The sequence below is a fragment of the Oncorhynchus gorbuscha genome, linkage group LG16 (genome assembly GCF_021184085.1).
Source record: "Oncorhynchus gorbuscha isolate QuinsamMale2020 ecotype Even-year linkage group LG16, OgorEven_v1.0, whole genome shotgun sequence".
NCBI lineage: Eukaryota > Metazoa > Chordata > Actinopteri > Salmoniformes > Salmonidae > Oncorhynchus > Oncorhynchus gorbuscha.
The window spans coordinates 42,511,060-42,533,075 of NC_060188.1; the positions used below are offsets into that span (position 1 = coordinate 42,511,060).

General features: G+C 42.3%; 1 protein-coding gene across 4 annotated transcripts in view; it reads left to right on the forward strand.

Moving 5' to 3' along the window:
• Positions 1-4,076: 4,076 nt before the first annotated feature.
• Positions 4,077-22,016, forward strand: part of LOC123999126 (folliculin-interacting protein 1-like) — a 34,964-nt gene continuing 17,024 nt past the window's right edge. For 2 of the 4 annotated variants that reach the window (XM_046304565.1, XM_046304567.1), the window contains exons 1-2: positions 5,590-5,787; positions 20,261-20,390. In XM_046304565.1, coding sequence (XP_046160521.1) covers positions 5,699-5,787; positions 20,261-20,390 — 219 coding nt within the window. In that variant the 5' untranslated portion in view covers positions 5,590-5,698. Of the gene's footprint in view, positions 4,212-4,298; positions 4,365-4,781; positions 4,869-5,589; positions 5,788-16,024; positions 16,163-20,260; positions 20,391-22,016 lie in introns of those variants that run through there. The other 2 variants (XM_046304568.1, XM_046304566.1) reach the window with 2 other exon arrangements.

Below are 22,016 nucleotides of genomic sequence, written 5' to 3' on the forward strand. Positions count from 1 at the left end.
TCCTCTCTGCCTCCTTCTTTCCACTCCTCTCCTCTTTTGACCTCACCCTCTCACCTTCCCCCCTACTCACAAGGCAGGCAATACGCTCGACCTCATCTTTACTAGATGCTGTTCTTCCACTAACCTCATTGCAACTCCCCTCCAAGTCTCCGACCACTACCTTGTATCCTTTTCCCTCTCGCTCTCATCCAACACTTCCCACACTGCCCCTACTCGGATGGTATCGCGCCATCCCAACCTTCGCTCTCTCTCCCCCGCTACTCTCTCCTCTTCCATCCTATCATCTCTTCCCTCTGCTCAAACCTTCTCCAACCTATCTCCTGATTCTGCCTCCTCAACCCTCCTCTCCTCCCTTTCTGCATCCTTTGACTCTCTATGTCCCCTATCTTCCAGGCCGGCTCGGTCCTCCCCTCTCCCGCTCCGTGGCTTGACGACTCAATGCGAGCTCACAGAACAGGGCTCCGGAAGGCCGAGCGGAAATGGAGGAGGCGGTGGCCCGTTCCTGTAGGTTCATGCTCTACAACATCCGCAGAGTACGACCCTCCTCACACAGGAAGCGGCGCAGGTCCTAATCCAGGCACTTGTCATCTCCCGTCTGGATTACTGCAACTTCGCTGTTGGCTGGGCTCCCTGCCTGTGCCATTAAACCCCTACAACTCATCCAGAACGCCGCAACTCGCCTCCAATGGTGGAACAAACTCCCTCATGGTCAATCACCACCTGGGTCTAGGGATAGGATAAAGTAAACCCCCCCCCTCCCGGACCTGGCATCCTTTCACTCCCTCCTCTCTACATTTTCCTCCTCTGTCTCTGCTGCTAAAGCCACTTTCAACCACTCTAAATTCCAAGCATCTGCCTCTAACCCTAGGAAGCTCTTTGCCACATTCTCCTCCCTCCTGAATCCTCCTCCCCCTGCACCCCCCTCCTCCCTCTCTGCAGATGACTCTGCGTCAACCATTTTGAAAAGAAGATCGACGACATCCGATCCTCGTTTGCTAAGTCAAACAACACCGCTGGTTCTGCTCAAACTGCCCTACCCTGTGCTCTGACCTCTTTCTCCCCTCTCTCTCCAGATGAAATCTCGCGTCTTGTGACGGCCGGCCGCCCAACAACCTGCCCGCTCGACCCTATCCCCTCCTCTCTTCTCCAGACCATTTCCGGAGACCTTCTCCCTTACCTCACCTCGCTCATCAACTTATCCCTGACCGCTGGCTACGTCCCTTCCGTCTTCAAGAGAGCGAGAGTTGCACCCCTTCTGAAAAACCACTCGATCCCTCCGATGTCAACAACTACAGACCAGTATCCCTTCTTTCTTTTCTCTCCAAAACTCTTGAACGTGCCGTCCTTGGTCAGCTCTCCCGCTATCTCTCTCAGAATGACCTTCTTGATCCAAATCAGTCAGGTTTCAAGACTAGTCATTCAACTGAGACTGCTCTTCTCTGTATCACGGAGGCGCTCCGCACCGCTAAAGCTAACTCTCTCTCCTCTGCTCTCATCCTTCTAGACCTATCGGCTGCCTTCGATACTGTGAACCATCAGATCCTCCTCTCCACCCTCTCCGAGTTGGGCATCTCCGGCGCGGCCCACGCTTGGATTGCGTCCTACCTGACAGGTCGCTCCTACCAGGTGGCGTGGCGAGAATCTGTCTCTCACCACGCGCCTCACCACTGGTGTCCCCCAGGGCTCTGTTCTAGGCCCTCTCCTATTCTCGCTATACACCAAGTCACTTGGCTCTGTCATAACCTCACATGGTCTCTCCTATCATTGCTATGCAGACGACACACAATTAATCTTCTCCTTTCCCCCTTCTGATGACCAGGTGGCGAATCGCATCTCTGCATGTCTGGCAGACATATCAGTGTGGATGACGGATCACCACCTCAAGCTGAACTTCGGCAAGACAGAGCTGCTCTTCCTCCCGGGGAAGGACTGCCCGTTCCATGATCTCGCCATCATGGTTGACAACTCCATTGTGTCCTCCTCCCAGAGCGCTAAGAACCTTGGCGTGATCCTGGACAACAAACTGTCGTTCTCAACTAACATCAAGGCGGTGGCCCGTTCCTGTAGGTTCATGCTCTACAACATCCGCAGAGTACGACCCTGCCTCACACAGGAAGCGGCGCAGGTCCTAATCCAGGCACTTGTCATCTCCCGTCTGGATTACTGCAACTCGCTGTTGGCTGGGCTCCCTGCCTGTGCCATTAAACCCCTACAACTCATCCAGAACGCCGCAGCCCGTCTAGTGTTCAACCTTCCCAAGTTCTCTCACGTCACCCCGCTCCTCCGCTCTCTCCACTGGCTTCCAGTTGAAGCTCGCATCCGCTACAAGACCATGGTGCTTGCCTACGGAGCTGTGAGGGGAACGGCACCTCAGTACCTCCAGGCTCTGATCAGGCCCTACACCCAAATAAGGGCACTGCGTTCATCCACCTCTGGCCTGCTCGCCTCCCTACCACTGAGGAAGTACAGTTCCCGCTCAGCTCAGTCAAAACTGTTCGCTGCTCTGGCTCCCCAATGGTGGAACAAACTCCCTCACGACGCCAGGACAGCGGAGTCAATCACCACCTTCCGGAGACACCTGAAACCCCACCTCTTTAAGGAATACCTAGGATAGGATAAAGTAATCCTTCTCACCCCCTCCCCCCTTAAAATATTTAGATGCACTATTGTAAAGTGGTTGTTCCACTGGATGTCATAAGGTGAATGCACCCATTTGTAAGTCGCTCTGGATAAGAGCGTCTGCTAAATGACTTAAATGTAAATGTAAATGTTTGCTCTTCTATTCCTCCATCAGTTTAATTTTTATTTATTTATCTGTCATGCTGAGCGGGGATGCAGACCCTACTACTCAGTATCGTGATACTTGGTAATGTATTGTTAGTCAAATTGTGGTATCGTTACAACACTAATTCAATCCCATCATTCTTTCGGTTTAGAAGAGACAGTGGCCTTCCCCAGTGAGGAGCATTTTGACCTGCATGTGAAGAACTCTATTATCCTAGATGTCAGCCATGCTGAGGACATGAATATGCAGCAGACTTCTATCCTGTCCTCCATCATAGGTAAGGGATACAGTGCACTACTGGACATACTGTACAACCTGTGTCCCAAATGACACCCTATCCCTACATAGTGCACTACTTTGACCATGGCTCACTGGTCTCTGGTCAAGAGTAGTGCACTATCTAGCTAATAGGTTGCCATAGGACACAGACAATGTGTCGTTTTTAAAAGGAAAGTGAAACGTTGCCAACCTGGGATATAAAGTATTCCATGCTTCTTTATGTGTGCACAATGTTATTTGTATCTTTGCAGACATCTCCAAAATGAATGATAGATAAGATCAGGAAAAGAGGTAGATTGGATTCAATGTATTAGATGTCACATTCATTTTTTCATAGAATGAAACAGTATATCCTAACAAATGACATTTCTTTGTTCACAGCCATTTAGCACTGCCCATTAGAAACACATTTTTAGGGATTTGTTTATCATTGGTATTTTTTGTTTATAATATATAATTGACTTATTTCTGTCAAACACCTAACAAAAGCAGGAGGACACATTTCGAACTGATGATTTATTTCCCATGTATTTGTAGACAAGCTGTACAGTGCCTATTTCCATTGAAAGTGCACCCTTACCTGGAGAAGTAACTGTGCCCTCAGTCCCCAAGGAAACAACACGAGTATGAAAACGCTCACCTGTCTTTTTGTATTTCTCAGATTCCGACTGTATATCAGTGGCGTTTAAAGAGAAATTGTTTCATTCTCAAGAGAAATTGTGAATCGTCTGAAAAAGAGACTCTGCGTATCAAGGGGCTTTTCCTGGTTGAATAAAGGTTATAAAAAAAACACACACGCAAAAATAGTGTATTAATGTTAGCAATGAAATCTTTCTCTCAAAGTCAGTGATGATTAGACCCAGGACGATCAAATGCAGGAAGAGAGTAACATTCAGTGACTCTGTTACCACTGAGAAGATGGTGGTGAACAATGTGAGCCTGTCAGTGGCCACACGGCCAGTGAAATCACTGAGAGGACCGGAAACACAGGGGGCGACAGAGAGACGTCTGCCCCTGGAGAAGCCCCAGAAGTCCAGAAAAGACCCACACAACACTCCCCGGAGCAAACCAAGTTCTTTGACTTTGCAGACGAGAAAGAAAAGGACACTTCTTTCAAAAATTGTGGCAGAGGTACTCCTCCCTGAGGGTAAGCATTCTCTCTGGTCAATCTGGATGAGTCGCTGTCATAGAATGTTGTTTGACTGACCATGGGCCTGGTATTTTTCGCCACCAGATGATATTCACCAATGTTGGTGTACCTTCGAACAGATGCATTTGAAGATGAGGATGTAGCTGTTTGGTATGCTCACAATTTCTACACAGGATGACACAGGATGACGTCAGATTTTTGTAAAACAAACTGTAAATTCCACATCCTCGGTCTCTGTTTACCCTGCACTGAAATGTCTTGAAGAAATATGTCATTACTCAAAATGTCCATTAGAGGTCATGCCTTTCTCATGAGACCTTTCATCATGTCCTTTCAAGCATTTCCATGAGTAGGGCCAGGAGCTTTTCCTGACTATTGTGACTGGGCCAGGAAAAACTTGTCTCTATTTATTGGCTGTAAATTGGGCTCAAATCCTGCCACCCTATCCATGAAACATATTGTTTTGTTATAATCATTTATAGTGGTGGTTATTGAGTATGATTAATCTGCTGCTACATCTGTTCATTTTCTATTGTTTTTATTGAATATTGTGCTTTATTCACTCAGTTCCAGAACCAGCTGTGCAAGGTGTGCCGGTCCCACCCCTCCAGGAAGGAAAGCTACCACAACTTGTTAAAGCTGTCATCAATCGAGGTGAGAAAGCAAACAAACCACATTGGCTGAAGCTCATATATAACCTTATTTTACCTGTCATTTTCACAACACATTCATCTCACAAGGCCCCGTAAGCATGTTTTGAAATAGTTTTGCAAACTTGTAATTCAATACACAATTGTAAAAGATATACAACACTAATAAAAAGGCAGTTTGTACATTTGTTTAATTATTTATTTTAGGACAATTTTGTAAAAAAAAAAGAGAGAATGTTTTCACAGTCCATGTACAGGTTGTCTGTTTGTTTAAAAATAATAATTAAAACAATAAACATGTATGAAATTCTGTTGCTGTAATACATAATGTACATTGATTTTGTTTAACTAAATACATTGATAATATTACCACCCTGTTGGAGAAGAGCTGGTATTTGAGCTATTTGACATGTGACATACAGTATGTTTCAGGCTAGGAATTGAATATGAACCATATTTAACTCATCAAAATATGTAATCTTCTACGGTGTCCTGGCCTGGGATATATATATGGATTATTTATTATGTTTTGGGAGTTTTAAATGTACATTTTATTTCGTATCTCGACCAGATGGTAACTTTAAGCCAAAACATCAACACAGCATTTCTATTGACCACGTGGTGCTTGTCCAAAAATATCAGCCAATCAAGTATTTTCGACAAGGAGCAGTGGATCATCGTCCAATCAGAAACATGTAGTGGGTTTCCAAGCAGCTCGTGTGACTAATGCTTGTCATATGACTCCGACACAAATGGAATTAGTTTCAAGGAACTAGCGTTGCTCTTGGATTTAAAAGAAAGCGAGACGTTCTGTACCTAAATATTTGGTACAAAATGCCTCCAACTCTTTTCCATAAACTTTTTAATAAAAGAAATGCCTTTTCGCCGCCCCCAAGATGCAACAAAGAGGATCCCGCGTTCAGGTACGTGCGCATGCTATCAATAATAAACTAGCTAGCTAACGTCAGTTGAGCAGCTCATCTTGTGAAAGAGGTGAACAGAAGGTCCGGAGCCCTGTGTTAGGATACTGCTATGCAATCCGTATTAGTGTAACTAATGTCTGATGACAGCAGCTGAATGCGGCCCTTATTGTTGCCACCGGCTAGCTAACGTTAACCCACCTTGTGAACTCGCTCGAGGAACATGTTGGGTCAACTTGGTAGGAAATAAGGCAATGCCGCCACTCTTGGTGGAAATTACTTGAAGACGTTTCTGTAACACGAGACAAAGCAAGTGTTCACTTCTAATGCTACTCATTTGGGCTGGATAGGGTGTTCATAATTGGGGTGTGTTACCGTGGAATAAATGGTCGATTTTTAGAATTATTAAATATTCATAACTAGCTTGCTACAATTCCAGATTATTATCAACACTCGGTGCAATGTACAACGGCGCTGCAGACATGCTACTGTACCAATGTGTGTGTGTGTGTGTGTGTGTGTGTGTGTGTGTGTATATATAAATCATTGTACAGTAGCAGGCATTGAGATGTGGTTACAAGCCAGCCAGTCAACCAGGGACAGTATGTGCTCTGTGCACGTGACTGTTCAATGGGCCTATGACAAATGGATGGCTGGCAAACTGAAGCTGCTCTGTGAAGGCGCAGAAAATACTACATTAGTTGTGCTATAGTTTCTCTGATTACTATGGACATTACAAAACGTTTGATATTTATCTTCTGTCACTGCACATTGGGATATCCTTTTATACATTCTTTAAAAATATAGATCTTATGAATTATAGGCCTATCATTTTAAGAGATTTCAATGAATTCAGGTGGATTCCATTTATATCTGTCACTCATGAGAACCCATGATACTAAATACCTCCCCTATATGTGTCAAATCCACATTCATAAAGATGTCCAGGCTGAGAGAGAGATGCAGGGGAGATAATTTTGCACTGGCCCCCATCGTGGCATGGGGGGACTGATAGTTCACTTTAACACACACTCAAGCATTTTGGTGTCTCCTACTACAAAATTATTGATTTGCTTATCTGACAGTAAAACGACTCAGATACTGGACTGACTAAGAATACCAGGCAGGGCAGCAGGTTGGTTGACCCTCTGAGGAAAACCCTTAACAGAGCTCATATTTCCCTGGCTACGTGTGACCAAGGGCAGTATACTGTATATCGCTGAGAGATACCTGCCAAAGGCTTTGTTTGCTTCCCAGCCTGCCCGAATGCAAACGACTTCCTTCCTGTACCACAGAACAACACACACAGCCTTGAGTCAGTACTCAAAACACACTGCTCCTTCCCCAGTCAGATGTTATTCACACCCCTTTTTTTACACATTTTGTTGTGTTACCGCCTGAATTTAAAATTGATTAAATTGAGATTGTGTCTCACTGATCTACACACAATACCCCATAATGTCAAAGTGGAATAATGTTAATTTTTTTAATTTTTTAATTCTCCAATTAATGAAAAGAGATGTCTTGAGTCAAGTGTTCAACCCCTTTGTTATGGCAAGCCTAAATCCGTTCAGGAGTAATAATCTGCTTAACAAGTCACATAAATTGCGTGGACTCACTCTGTGTGCAATAATAGTGTTTCACACAATTTTTGAATGACTACCTCATCTCTGTATCCCACACATTAAATTATCTCTAAGGTCACAGTCGATCAGTGAATTTCAAACACAGATTCAACCAGAAAGACCAGGTAGGTTTTCCAATTTCTCGCAAAGAAGGGCACCTATTGGTAGATGGGTAAAAAAAATTTTTTTAAATACAGACATTCAATATCCCTTTGAACATGGTGAAGTTATTCATTACACTTGGAAATGTGTATCAATACACCCAGTCACAACAAAGATACAGGCGTCCTTCCTAACTCAGTTGCTGGAGAGGAAGGAAAACGCTCGGGGATTTCACCATGAGGCCAATTGTGACTTTAACTGCTCTGGGATATGTGGGACACCCACCTGGCCAAAAGCCAGTGAAAATGCAGAGTGCCAAATTTCAAATAAATTACTGTAAAAATCAAACTTTCATGAAATCACACATGTAAGATACCAAATTAAAGCTACATGTGTTGTGAATCCAGCCAACATGTCAGATTTCAAAAAGTATTTTTGTTCGAAAGCAAACAATGCTATTATTTGAGGGTAGCACCTCCGTAAACAAAGAAGGAAAACATATTTCAACCCTGCAGGCGCTACACAAAACGCAGAAATAAAAATATAAATCATGCCTTTGACGAGCTTCTTTTGTTGGCACTCCAATATGTCCCATAACCATAAACATCACAAATGGTCCTTTTGTTCGATTTAATTCCGTCGATTATATATCCAAAATGTCAATTTATTTGGCGCGTTTGATCCAGAAAAACACCGGTTCCAACTTGCGCAATGTGACTACAAAATATCTCAAAAGTTACCTGTACACTTTGCCAAAACTTTTCAAAGTACTTTTGTAATACAACTTTAGGTATTTTTTAAAAGTAAATAATCGGATCAAATTGAAGACTGGATGATCTGTGTTCAATACAGGAAGAAAAAAAACTGACGCCAACTTTCTGGTCACACCCCTAATAATAATAATAATATAATATATGATAATAATAAATAATAATATAATAATATAATATATAATAATAATATATGCCATTTAGCAGACGCTTTTATCCAAAGCGACTTACAGTCATGTGTGCATAGATTCTACGTATGGGTGGTCCCGGGAATCGAACCCACTACCCTGGCGTTACAAGCGCCATGCTCTACCAACTGAGCTACAGAAGGACCCCTCTTATCTAACAGTACACTTGAAGTGACCCTCGTTATGAACAGGGCTACTTCTTCATTACACAAAGGAAAAACCTCAACCAATTTCTAAAGACTTCGCCTGCTACATAAGTTCTCTTATACTCACAGACATGATTCAAACTCATAGACATGATTCAATATGCATATATTATCTTCTGGGGATGAGTAGCAGGCAGTTGAATTTGGGCATGCATTTCATCTGGATGTGAAAATACTGCCCCCTGTCAGAAGTTAAAACAGTTACAGAGTTGAATGGCTTTGATAGGAAAAAACTGAGGATGGATCAACATTGTATTTACTCCACAATACTAAACTAAATGACAGAGTGAAAAGAAGGAAGCCTGTACAGAATAAAAAAATATTCCAAAACATGCATCCCGTTTGCAATAAGGCACTAAAGTAAAATTGCAGTGAAGAAATTAACTTCATGTTCTGAATACAAAGCATTATGTTCGGGGCAACACAACACGAAGTGCTACACTTCATATTTTTAAGCATGTTGGTGTGGCTGCCTCCATGTAAAAAACAAAAATTAGATGAAAACCTGGTTGCTCATAGCCAAATAATGTTGTTGACTCGACATTTACTTATTGGCCAAAGCATAAATTCGAGAAAAAACACTCGGTTCTAGTGATGCACTGATAAGACATTTTTGGCTGATACCGATATCTGATATTTTCCTTGCCAAAAACAAACAAACTGATATCCGATATTTACAATTTTAGCGGCCTTTTAAGCATTCCAGTACAGTTAAATAGTTAACACACACACATGGATGATGCGGTCTAAGGCACTGCATCTCATTGCAAGAGGCATCACTACAGTCCCTGGTTTGAATCCAGGCTGTATCACATCCGGCCATGATTGGCCCAGTGTCTTCCTGGCCATCATTGTAAATAGAAATGTGTTCTTAACTGACTTGCCTAGTTAAATAAAAGTTACACACACCACTCTGACCAAAAAGTTATTTTGTTGGCATTTATGTATGTTCCCATTACAAGTAAAACATAATCATAACCTATTTCTTTCATTTACTTGCTGTGTTGATTAGAGGTCGACAGATTATGATTTTTCAACCCCGATACCGATTATTGGAGGACCAAAAAAAGCCGATACCGATTAATCGGACGTTTTTTATTTGTAATAATGACAATTACAACAATACTGAATGAACACGTATTTTAACTTAATATAATGGATCAATAAAATCAATTTAGCCTCAAGTAAATAACGAAACATGTTCAATTTGGTTTAAATAACGTAATAACAAAGTGTTGGAGAAGAAAGTAAAAGTTCAATATGTGCTATGTAAGAAAGCTAACGTTTCAGTTCCTTGCTCAGAACATGAGAACATATGAAAGCTGGTGGTTCCTTTTAACATGAGTCTTCAATATTCCCAGGTAAGAAGTTTTAGGTTGTAGTTATTATAGGACTATTTCCCTCTATACCATTTGTATTTCATTAACCTTTGAGAATTGGATGTTCTTATAAGCATTTTAGTATTGCCAGTGTAACAGCATAGCTTCCGTGCCTCTACTCGCTCCTCCCTGGGCTCGAACCAGCAACACAACGATAACAGCCACCCTCGAAGCAGCGTTACCCATGCAGAGCAAGGGGAACAACTACTAGAAGGCTCAGAGCGAGTGACGTTTGAAACTCTATTAGCGCGAGCTAACTAGCTAGCCATTTCACTTCGGTTACACCAGCCTCATCTTGGGAGTTGATAGGCTTGAAGTCATAAACAGCGCAATGCTTAACGCACAAGGAAGAGCTGCTGGCAAAATGCACGAAAGTGCTGTTTGAATTCATCTTTACGCGCTTGCTTCTGCCTACCACCGCTCAGTCAGATACTTAGATACCTGTATGCTTGTATGCTCAGTCAGATTATATGCAACGCAGGACACGCTAGATAATAGCTAGTAATATCATCAACCATGTGTAGTTAACTAGTGATTATGATTGTTTTTTATAAGAAGTTCAAGTGTTGGCTAGCAACTTACCTTGGCTTACTGCATTCGCGTAACAGGCAGTCTCCTTGTGGAGTGCAACGAGAGAGAGGCAGGTCGTTATTGCGATGGACTAGTTAACTGTAAGGTTGAAAGATTGGATCCCCCGAGCTGACAAGTTAAAAATCTGTCGTTCTGCCCCTGAACAAGGCAGTTAACCCACAGTTCATAGGCCGTCATTGAAAATAAGAATGTGTTCTTAACTAACTTGCCTAGTTAAATAAAGGTATATAAAAAAATAAAACCGTCTCCCAAAAATACGTCAAATAACACTATTTGATGTGTCAAATAACATGACATCTATTTCAGTAGCTATAGTTAGCTAGCTAACTATATAGCTAGCTGTCATCTAAAATAATCCTAATTTATAAGACGGTTCTTATTTGATTAATGGTGGTCAGACCATCTATGTGAAGCTAGCCACAATAAGGATTAGCCACAATGGTGGACTTTGCAGTTAGTCTTCAAAATAAAAGTATGGCATAATTCTACTATTTGTATTCATTTGCATTACTGTCAATGGCATACATTTTATTTTGAAGGCAAACCGCAAATTCCACTATTGTGCCTAATCCTTATTGTGGCTAGCGTCACATCACAACCCGTTGCGGTCGAGCCTTACTAGTCAGATGAAGCTAGCTGGCCGCTTTATAACGTTAGCTTTAGGAAACAGGGTTAAGTTGCGGTCATGTACCTACTTTATAGGTATGCATGGTACCTTTGACATCGGGTTTTGCACATCGGGGCGTTAAACTAGACATCCGATGTTGGCATTTTTAGCTAATATCGTCCGATTCCGATATGTTAACAGATATATTGTGCATCCCTCCCCAGTGCACTTGTTTTTGAAGCAAACTGTTTAAAAAAATAAATAAAAACACTTGAAATTTGCTTAGATAATGACATCATCCTCTTTGGCCAAGATGTGCCCTTATGTGGTTAGTCAAGCAGCTTCGTGCACAGAAATGTTTTTCACAAGGGAAGCCAAAGTCTACACTCTTTTGTCAGTGATTTGTCAACAGTAGGGGTTCTTCAATGAAGTGTTTGTCATTCAATGACACTTTATATGCAACAAAAAATTACTTGAGAAATACTGCACCAAACATCTTAATGTAAAATTGCACGACCATTTTATTTTTATTTTTATTTCACCTTTATTTAACCAGGTAGGCTAGTTGAGAACAAGTTCTCATTTGCAACTGCGACCTGGCCAAGATAAAAGCATAGCAGTGTGAACAGACAACACAGAGTTACACATGGAATAAACAATTAACAAGTCAGTAACACAGTAGAAAAAAAACTGATGGCTTAACTCCCCTCAGAATTCTAACCTTAACTAAAATACCATGATCTCTTCTGCAAAAAGGTGTAAATTCATGACAGATTTCTTAAGTTATCTCCGATTTAATTCGGAATATTTTGAGGAAGTGTAAAGATGGACAAACAGTACACTGACCGCTTTTTTCTTGTTTTTCAAGCAAAGGAATATAGTGGCAAAGGACAGAAACGACTCACACTTGTGAAATGAACAGTCTGCATTTATTGCTGTTATGGTAAAGTGCACTAGTAGTTCCATCAGTGTTTCCAAATCCTGAATCTATCCATACTATTTGACTTGGTCCTTCTGGGCTCAGGCAGACTGCCCCAGTGCCCACACATGGAAGCTTTGAATATCCAGGTGTATGCAAGTTTCATTGGATGAGCTGTCAAAGCAGTTTTCTTATTTACCAGTATACTCCCAAACCACTCTTTCCTAACAGGCCAAGCAGAGGCACAGAGAAACTCTGCTTTTTAACATCCTTAGTTATATTTTTGGGGAAGGACATCTATTTAATTAATGTTGTAATTAATTATAAGTAATATTTCATAAACATTCTCGAACACTGGACAAATACTTTAAGATGTAGTAGTGGAATGGTTGAGAGAGGTGAAATCTAGGCTCAAGTTCCCTCTGCACATAGTTTCAGAACAGTGTGTGTGTGTCATGTGCGGGATCATCAATCATAACGTCTGTCACAGTATCACTTCTATTCCCTAGTCAGTCACAACCTGTAAAAGTAGCTGCCAGGTTAGATGAGGGAAAGTTGTTGCTTTCATTTTTTTAGTTTTTTTTTTACATCTAATCTCCTGCTTCCCCGTCTTGAGTTGTAGTTTGGCTACTTTTTATTTATTTTTATGAATTGATCTCGTGAGTGTGTTGCATCTCATTAGGCAGGCCAGTAAGACAGCTTGTCGACATGTTCTTCCTATCAGTGCTATTTTAAGTGACCCAAGCATTCTCAGAACAGCAGGGTCATGGTAAAGATATATATTTTGCATAAAAGACCCTACCCTGTCTTTGCCTATGGTACTGGCATGGTAAGTACTAATAGTTGCCTATGTCATAATTAAAACAGAATAGCCTATTTGTGTGAGATTTAGGCTATCAAATGTAAAGTTATCTAGTCTACTAGGCCTTTTTCTGGAGCTCTTCCATGCTCTCTTAGTTAGCAGCACAATCAAGGTTTCCTCATAAACCACATCAAAGCCTTTGGAAAGCTGGTGTTTGAATGGTGTAGGCCTACCAGCATTTGTCCTAGATTTTAATATGCAGGCTTAAAAGCGCCCATGTTTCCCAGCTGATAACAGTTCGGAACTGTTTGTGCGTATATTATGACACATTTTATCTTAATTTGGTCTTCGGCAAGTTTTTTTTTGGGGGGGGTTGTTCATGCACATTATACTTTTTCTCGTAGCAAGCTGAGGCCGGCAGCCAGCTATGTGCCTTCGTCTGTGATTGGTCAACAGTAGGGATTCTTCCATTTTTGTCATTCAACGAAATGTTTTCACACACTTAAAAAAAATATTGAAATACACCACCAAACATCTTTGAAGGAAAATTATGCAACTAAGATCTCCTTAACTCAAGAAATGTGTCATTAATTGACTTAGATTTATTTAGACTTTGAGGAAGTTCTCTCAGAATGGTACTGTTGGCCTTTTAAGGGAGTATGCGCGCGCGCACACGTTCGTTTTGCCTAGCCGAGTTCAGCAAGGTGCCAGCTGAACTGAAGCATGCTGATGGCTTAACTCCCCTCAGAATTCTAACCCTAACTAAAATACCAACTTTGCCAGAAACCCTTTTTGCTGTTTCTTAGAATTGGCAGTCAGAGCTTGTCCCAAATGGCACCCTATTCCCTATATAGGTCAGTGCACTACTTTTTAACTAGAACCCAATGTGTCCTGGTCAGAAGTAATGCACTACATAGGGAATAGGGTGCTATTTGGGTTGCTGTGAGTCATGGAACTGGGCTTGTGGTATCAGTAATGTTTAAGATTTTACTGAGTTCATATAAGGAAATCAGTCAATTAAAATAAATTAATCAGGCCCTAATCTATGAGTTTCACATGACTGGGAATACAGATATGGATGTGTTGGTCACAGATGCCTTACAATGGGCCTCAGAATCTCATCACGGTATCTCTGTGCATTCCAATTGCCATCGATTTGAAATGCAATTGTGTTCATTGTCCGTAGCTTATGCCTGACCATACCATAACCCCACCGCCACCATAGGGCACTTTCAATGTTTACATCAACAAACCTCTCACCCACACAAGGCCGAACATGTGGTCTGTGGTTGAGGTCAGTTGGACGTACTGCCAAATTCTATGACATGATATTGCAGGCGGCTTATGGTAGAGAAAATAACATTAAATTATCTGCCAACAGCTCTGGGGGACATTCCTGCAGTCAGTATGCCAATTGCACACTCCCACAAAACTTGAGATATCTGTGGAATTGTGGTATGAAAAAACTGCACATTTTAGTGGCCTTTTATTGTCCCTAGCACAAGGTGCGCCTGTTTAATGATCATGCTGTTTATCATCAGCTTCTTGATATGCCACACCTGTCAAGTGGATTAATTATCTTGGCATAGAGGAAATGCTCAATTAATTAGGGATGTAAACACATTTGTGCACAACATTTGAGAGAAATATGCTTTTGTCAATCATGTTCATGTGTAATGTTACACCATAAACTGATATGAACACTTAAAGGCCTCTCGGAATGTAATCTAGCTCTAGCCTATTTAGTTGAGAGTCCCATATCAGTGATGTATCCCATATCACCTGACAACCTACTTTCTGTACAGTCTGGCAAAACAGAGACACTCAGTATTGTAGGGTCTTTCAGACAGCCATTTCTTGGTCTAGAACTGAAGGCCAGAATTAGGCATAGTCCCCTTCCACTCAGCTTGACTTAGAGTAGAATAACTATATTCCCCAGAGAGAAAGTGAGTTTGGCAATCATGTAACAGCAAGAACGTTACACCGTTCTTACACGTGTGATGCAGCATGATCCACTCAGTCATAGACACACAGCCCCTGGGTTTGTAGTTTCCTCTGGCATCCTTTCCATTGGACAATCAGGGGTTGAACTTGGGTTGATGAGAATGTGGATGTGATCCACACACATGGATCATGTGACTCATGGAGTGGAATGCAGAAGTGAGCGGTCACCTGGCTGAAACCAAGGAAACACAACAGGTTGTGGGTCAGGTGTCGAAGTGAGTCAGCCGTGGTGGGGACTTGGAGCTTTCAAGCTTCCTTGCATTAGCATCTTGTGGCTTCTCTGGGGCTGTTGAGAGAGATTGGAGAAAGGTTTCCCCCTTCAGCTCCCACTGACCCCTCCCCAGTTCAGACGCAGTCACTTGTGTTTTTAGTTTTAGCAGGGAGGGTATGTGTGTGTTGCCCACAGATCCAGTTGTGTGTGTGAGAGATGGTGTTTGTGTGTTGGAGTCGGTAAGCAGGTGTCCTCTTTCACCCATAAGAAAGTGTGATTAGGTTATTCTAGCACCCAGCGTCCTAAAGCAGGGTTTCATTTTCAGCCCAGAGTGTTTATAATATAGCCTAGCTGGACTGGTTCACCAGAATGCTTATCTGGAAAAGTACCCTCTGTGTATTCAAAAACAACCCCCATTATCAGACAGAGGAAAAGCGTCACAGCTTAGGTTGATTGTTTATGTAACATGCATGTTCACCCCACTTGGCTGCCCACCACACACACACACACACACACACACACACACACACACACACACACACACACACACACACACACACACACACACACACACACACACACACACACACACACACACACACACACACACACACACACACACACACACACACACACAGTGTCCCAATGGCCTCTGCAGCGTGTGCCTTTCTGGTGGGAGGGAGGGCTGTTTTGCAGTCACAGCGAGGAGGACATATTATTCCCTGTGAAGACTTCCAGTGGATGGCTGTGCCTGTCACTTTCTTTAGTTTCAGAGGGTGACTAGACTCCCGCCCAGTGGGCAGCGGCAGTGCCGGGATGCCTTTGTCCAGGCGCTGTCCAGCACAGCGCAAAGATCACCTGACAGTCTCATGTTGTTGTGTGAATTTAGTTCAGTGCTATTCTTAGCCACGCAGTGGATGAGAGGGCAAGGAGAGGGCCGGGGGAAAGACTGGCAGATGCACAATGATGCCCAGGTACCTAGAAATATTTCAAACGGCTTGCTGCTTGTGTGCATGATTATTGCCAGGTGTTTGTGATAGTGTTCAGGATTTGACCGTGTTGGATTTGAATGTGGTTAGAATACCTAACTCAAGGTTACTTTCTGCTTCACAGAGAGAGAGCTGCAGCTGTGTGTCGCGGTGCTTGAATCTACTTGTTTTTACGTGGCGCAAGGCTATATATTTTCACTATAATTGTGGTGACAGTGTGCTGCTGTGTTATGTAATGTGGTGATTAGTGCTCTGACAGCTTGCAGTTGCTTCTCGATTTGGAACCAGTGTGGATGCAGTGTTTACCGCCTTTCAGTCAAAGGCTGTACGTCTTTGTAATTTTTAGGGAGTTTACTTTGGCACTGCAGGGCTCCGACTCACACAATGCTTCTTTGTAGATTGTATGCTCTTTTGTAGATTGTATGCTCTGATTGATACAGCTGAGCTATAAGCAAATTGTTGTTGTTATTACAAATGCCCTCGTCTAAATGGTACATTTGAAGCATTCATAGACTGAGGGATGGAGAAACGCATTAAGAGGTGGATACTGCAAGGAAATTAATTTGTTTATAGGCCTTTTTTTGTAGCCTATTTTATACGCGCAGTCTGAATTGAGGTCAGCACTGTGCTGCTGTATGTAACAGTCTTGTGTGCTGCTGCTTTTATGAATGGCTCATAATAGCCAACTGTCACAGGGTCTGTTTCCTTGTTTCTCCCTGCTCCCTTTCTGTCCCTGGTTGATGGACACAAAGTTCTTAAAACTGCTCCACTTTCTCTCGTCTGCTGACTTCTGTTCTGATAAGATGGAGAGCTGCGTTGTCTTTTATCCTCTGCTGAAAGCATTTGCCAAGCTCATATTATGTTTTTGTACTCCCTTCTGTTTGTTAGGCTGAATGAATCCTATTACTAGCTTTAGCTAGGCCTAGTCTACATGTAAATGTGTCATGCTAAGGAGTAATGCCATGGTCCTTAAAACATATTGATGGGCTCGAGGCCTGCGCTACTGTCATTTGATCCTATCATTTAGGCCAATTATAGGACACTTCCGTTCACCTACTAACAAATTGACACTTCTCAACTACACGATAACTCACGAAAGAGAGAGGACTGACTTTTGCCCCAATGAGAAAAGTGAATGCCTCATGCATAACTCAGAGCCAACATCATTGATGACTTGGTTGTCTGAGGGGAATTGGATGTTTCTGAACAGAATATATAGGCTAGCTATGGAGAGCCTGGGGTGTAACGGGTTGGTTGCATCCCAAATGACATCTTTTAATCCCTATATAGTGCACTACTTTTGTGGAACAAGTAGTGCCCTATGTAGCGAATAGGGTGCCGTTTGGGACAAAGGCGCATTAACTTTGACTAGTCTGCTCTTTGCTACGTTCTACAATGGGTAGGGGAGTATTCTTGGCCTGCCATGGAATGCTGATTCCCGCCAGGGTAGGCCTTGCTTTCAAAATGGACAACTTTTGCACTCCTGAATGAGTCCAAGGATTATTACTTTATAGGATTTGTATACCATCACCTCATTCGCTTTCAAGGTTTATTTTCTTGAATGTTGTTTTTCGTTTAACCGACCTCCTCGATTAGTGCTGTCATTGAGTGAAGGTCTGATGGGCACATAAAGGGAATATTGTACTCGGACTTAGAAATGATTGTGAGGACCCTGATAATAACATCTATCATTGAAATAGATTCCTTATGTTAGGCCGATGTGATACGAGCTAGGCTTGGGCAGTATCCAGTGTCATACTTTCCTACCGACCGTGTACCATACTGGGATATTAGGTAATATTGGCGCTGAACACAAGGGGCAATGTTTTCAACCCCACCGAGGCTCTAATCCGAAGGTTATCAATGCTAACAAGTACATGTAAAATTCCGGAGAGAATGCTAACTAAATTCAAACAAAGGCATTGCAAACATTGTATAGTTTCCGACAAACTATACAAGTATCTAAAAAATGCTACTCAAAGTTTGCTGCACATACAAAACAAATATTAAACAGTATTAAACATTAAACAGTTAGTCCAGGAGGGGATTCTCTGCTGTTACCAAGCAAATCTTGATTTTGGAACTACTGTAGCTAACCACTTAGCTAGATAGCTAACTAGCTACTAAATTAGCAAACCAAATGCACAACTGCGGAGTATTTGGCATATTTTAGACCATTAACTTAATAGTAATAAGATACCTGGCTGGCAAACATTTAGTTGTGAATTCCATACTGTAACTAGATCATCTGGCGCGTGCAGCACAACAGTGGGTGACAAATAAGGCTCCTGTCTTTTGTCGTCGTGTGCTTGTAAACAAACACCACGTGAGGCTTTACCTGGGGACTGCAGGTAAGCCTTCTAATAAAAAATTGTGACAGGTGAAATGAAGAAACAGTCTTCTTTATCTTCTGAGGTACTGCACAAGTTGACTGCAAGTATTTACTTAACAAGTATCTGTAAATGTTCAAATGTATTACACTTCAAAGAAATAGTTTCAATGGTATTGACTGTGTTGAAAAAACATCCGGGTGCTTTTTCCCAAATCCCCCGGTATAGTGTGTGTGTGTACACGCAGTAGAGGTCGACCGATTTAATAGGAATGGCAGATTTTCAAGTTTTCATTACAATTGGAAATTTTGGGGCGCCGATTTGCCGATCTTTAGAATAACTTTTTTTTACAATTTTAATACCTTTTATTTAACTAGGCAAGTCAGTTAAGAACACATTCTTATTTTCAATGACTGCCTAGGAACAGTGGGTTAACTGCCTTGTTCAGGGGCAGAAAGACAGACTTTCACCTTGTCAGCTTAGGGGATTCAATCTGGCAAACTTAGTTATCTAGTACAATGCAATAACGACCTGCCTGTCTCTCGTTGCACTCCACAAGGAGAATGCCTGTTACGCGAATGCAGTAAGCCAAGGTAAGTTGCTAGCTAGCATTAACTTATCTTATAAAAGTTTCCTATAAGAACATCCAATAGTCAAAGGTTAATGAAATACAAATGGTATAGAGGGAAATAGTCCTATAATAACTACAACCTAAAACTTAAAACTGTATTATATTAAGTTAAAGTAAGTGTTCATTCAGTATTGTTGTAATTGTCATTATTACAAATAAATCAAATTAAAAACCGGCCGATTTAATTGGTATCTGCTTTTTTGGTCCTCCAATAATTGGTATCGGCGTTGAAAAATCATAATCGGTCGAAATCTAATATACAGTGTACCATCCAAGCCCCTAATAAATTATCAAACGACTTGAGATGAGCAAAGGATAATTTGATTAAAAGTTCCTTTAGATTAGAGGCTTAAGAAGACCTAGGAGTGTAGGTTATAATGTGACTGACACCAGTGTTTTGGTAAACAACGCGTCACACAACACACATGTACTTAGCCCAGACCAGTACACATCCCAGGTCCTGATGGACCACAGTAATGCAGAGAACATAAATACCAGTGGGCTGTGACTTGGGGTATTGACAGGGAGCTAGGACAGCTAAGCCCCCTCACCCCTCCTCAAAACAGTGGCATTTAAGAGGACCCCTCACAGACTCTCCAATAAACAGCTAGAAATAGGCCTATCCACTCCCTGTTTCCCATCCCTCAGATTTGAGAAAAATCCTCCTCTGTCTCGTCGTTCTGTCCATCACATTTTTTACGGCCCTCCAAACCAAGCAGGCCCTGTGGTGGAGGCTGGGAGGTGGCCATAGCTGTCTCTGCTCCCCATCAGGCAGGCGGCAGAATGAGGGGAGGAATGACAGCAATGGCACGACAGGCAGGCCCACCGACCGAAAGGGCTGACCGCTTCAGAGGACTTATTAACCAACTGTCAGTCTATCACTGTGAACCTGAACTTATCCTTTTATTTAATGGTGTTTACCTGGGCCAATATGGACCTCTGCTTGGTTCTGGTATTCTGACTGGGTGAAAACAGGTCTGACTGGGGAATGTCTGTCTTTACACACTGCTGATATTTTGAGAGTCAGTTTGATAGTTTGATTAACAGGTCTACATTCATTGCTAGTAGTGCCATCATGGTCATATGCTTCATGCTTGTCCCTCTCTCGCTCTCTCTCTCTAGCTGGTCATCCCCACAGCTGGACCCTAGCCAGATCAGATTGATAGTGTACCAAGACTGTGAGCGACGGGGGAGAAATGTCCTCTTCGACTCCAGTGCCAAAAAGAGGAGTGCAGAGGAAGCCCCTGCCTCGGTGAGTGACACTTCGGTGAGGGCTATGGGGAGGTTGTGTGTCTGTCTTGTCTGGGGAAGGTGTTTTATGAGGCTGTACACATAGCGTGGGGGAAATGGGTAGTGCTGTCTATAGCTCCTGTGGCTGTATTAGAGAGGGCTTGACCGGTTTGAACTGGACCTCTTATCTCCAATAATAATAGCATCAGCTGACACCCGCCACCGATGTGTAAACATTCCTCCAGACTCACATGACCACAGTCTCTGACTCTCTCTCACACATCTTCAGCCCTTTTGGAATTGCATTGTCATTGGTTGCTGCAATGTACTTTGGTGTTGACAACACCCCAACCGCTTGACCTGTATCACCCTTGTGTCCAAATAGAACATGTGTATTTACTTTAACAATCTATTGTACATTTTTGCATCAAAAAGCAATATGAGTTTATTGATTAAGGGCCACAATTAGCTAGGCCTGTCTATGCAACAAGTGTTGGTACCATGTTAGTCATTGCCTTTCAATGCATTCTGCAGCATGATTAAGGTTTAGTTCGCTCCTGTGTGACCCCTGTCACATGATGGTTTTTTGCCTGAGGATATTGTTTCTCCCTAGAGAGGTGGAGAGCAAGTTAGAGTGAGCGAGTTGGCTTGAGAGATGGAGAGCTAGAGAGGGAGGGGGGAGCAATGAGGTTGTACAAGCTACAAAGAGGGTGAGCAGTGAGTGAGCCGAGAGGGGGAGGGAGTGGGTGCTGCAGAGAGGGAGGGGGAGGGAGGGAGGGAGAGCAAGAGAGAGCAAGAGTGCGGTTGCAGCTCCAGCTCACGAGTTCCTGAGGAAGTCATATGACAGGCACTCGCATGTACCAAGCCTTTGTGTACTCTATCAGGGCGTGGCGAGACATTTGTTTGATGTGAGCCATTACTAAAGCAAAGCAACACACGCAGTCCAGTATAATAGGGTGCCATTCTCTGCAGACAAATTAAGTCACATCACATGGGGGGGGATACGATTTGTGTTTTAATCTGTATGGATTTAAGACCAACAGAAATAACTTTAAATGCTCTGACATCAATCTAATTTTGTGAGATACAGAAAGGCTCTATGTTGGTTGTGTTTGCGTAGAAATACGAGATAAAGCTTTGATAAAGGCTTGATTTAAAAAATATATTTTATTATTTACATTTAACGTCACTAACACTTTGGTTTCTTAGGAAATTCCTCAATGCACTGTTTGTTATTATCATTATTTAAGCAATGTATGTCTATAAAACATCAATCATTCATACATGAACAGAAGAACATTTTTGTCGCTCTACACGCATATCTTTTGGGGGAAAGTTTGTACCGCTAAACTATTGAATTCCATCCAGGTATGTGTAATTATACTGTCAGACAATTCCTCTAAATGTGCCCTCTGTGCAAAAGATATCCAGCATTTATGTTTAAAGATCAGTCAGAAGCTCATCAAACCTAGGACAGAGGCAATATGCTTCTTATTTATGTGATGGGCCATGACAAATACTAGTGTTTTTTTGGTGGGGGGGTGTATGTGTTAAACTCCAAGGACCAGGGCCTTATTCTACAATACTACTACATACATTACCAAAAGTATGTGGACACCTGCTCAAACATATCATTCCAAAATCATGG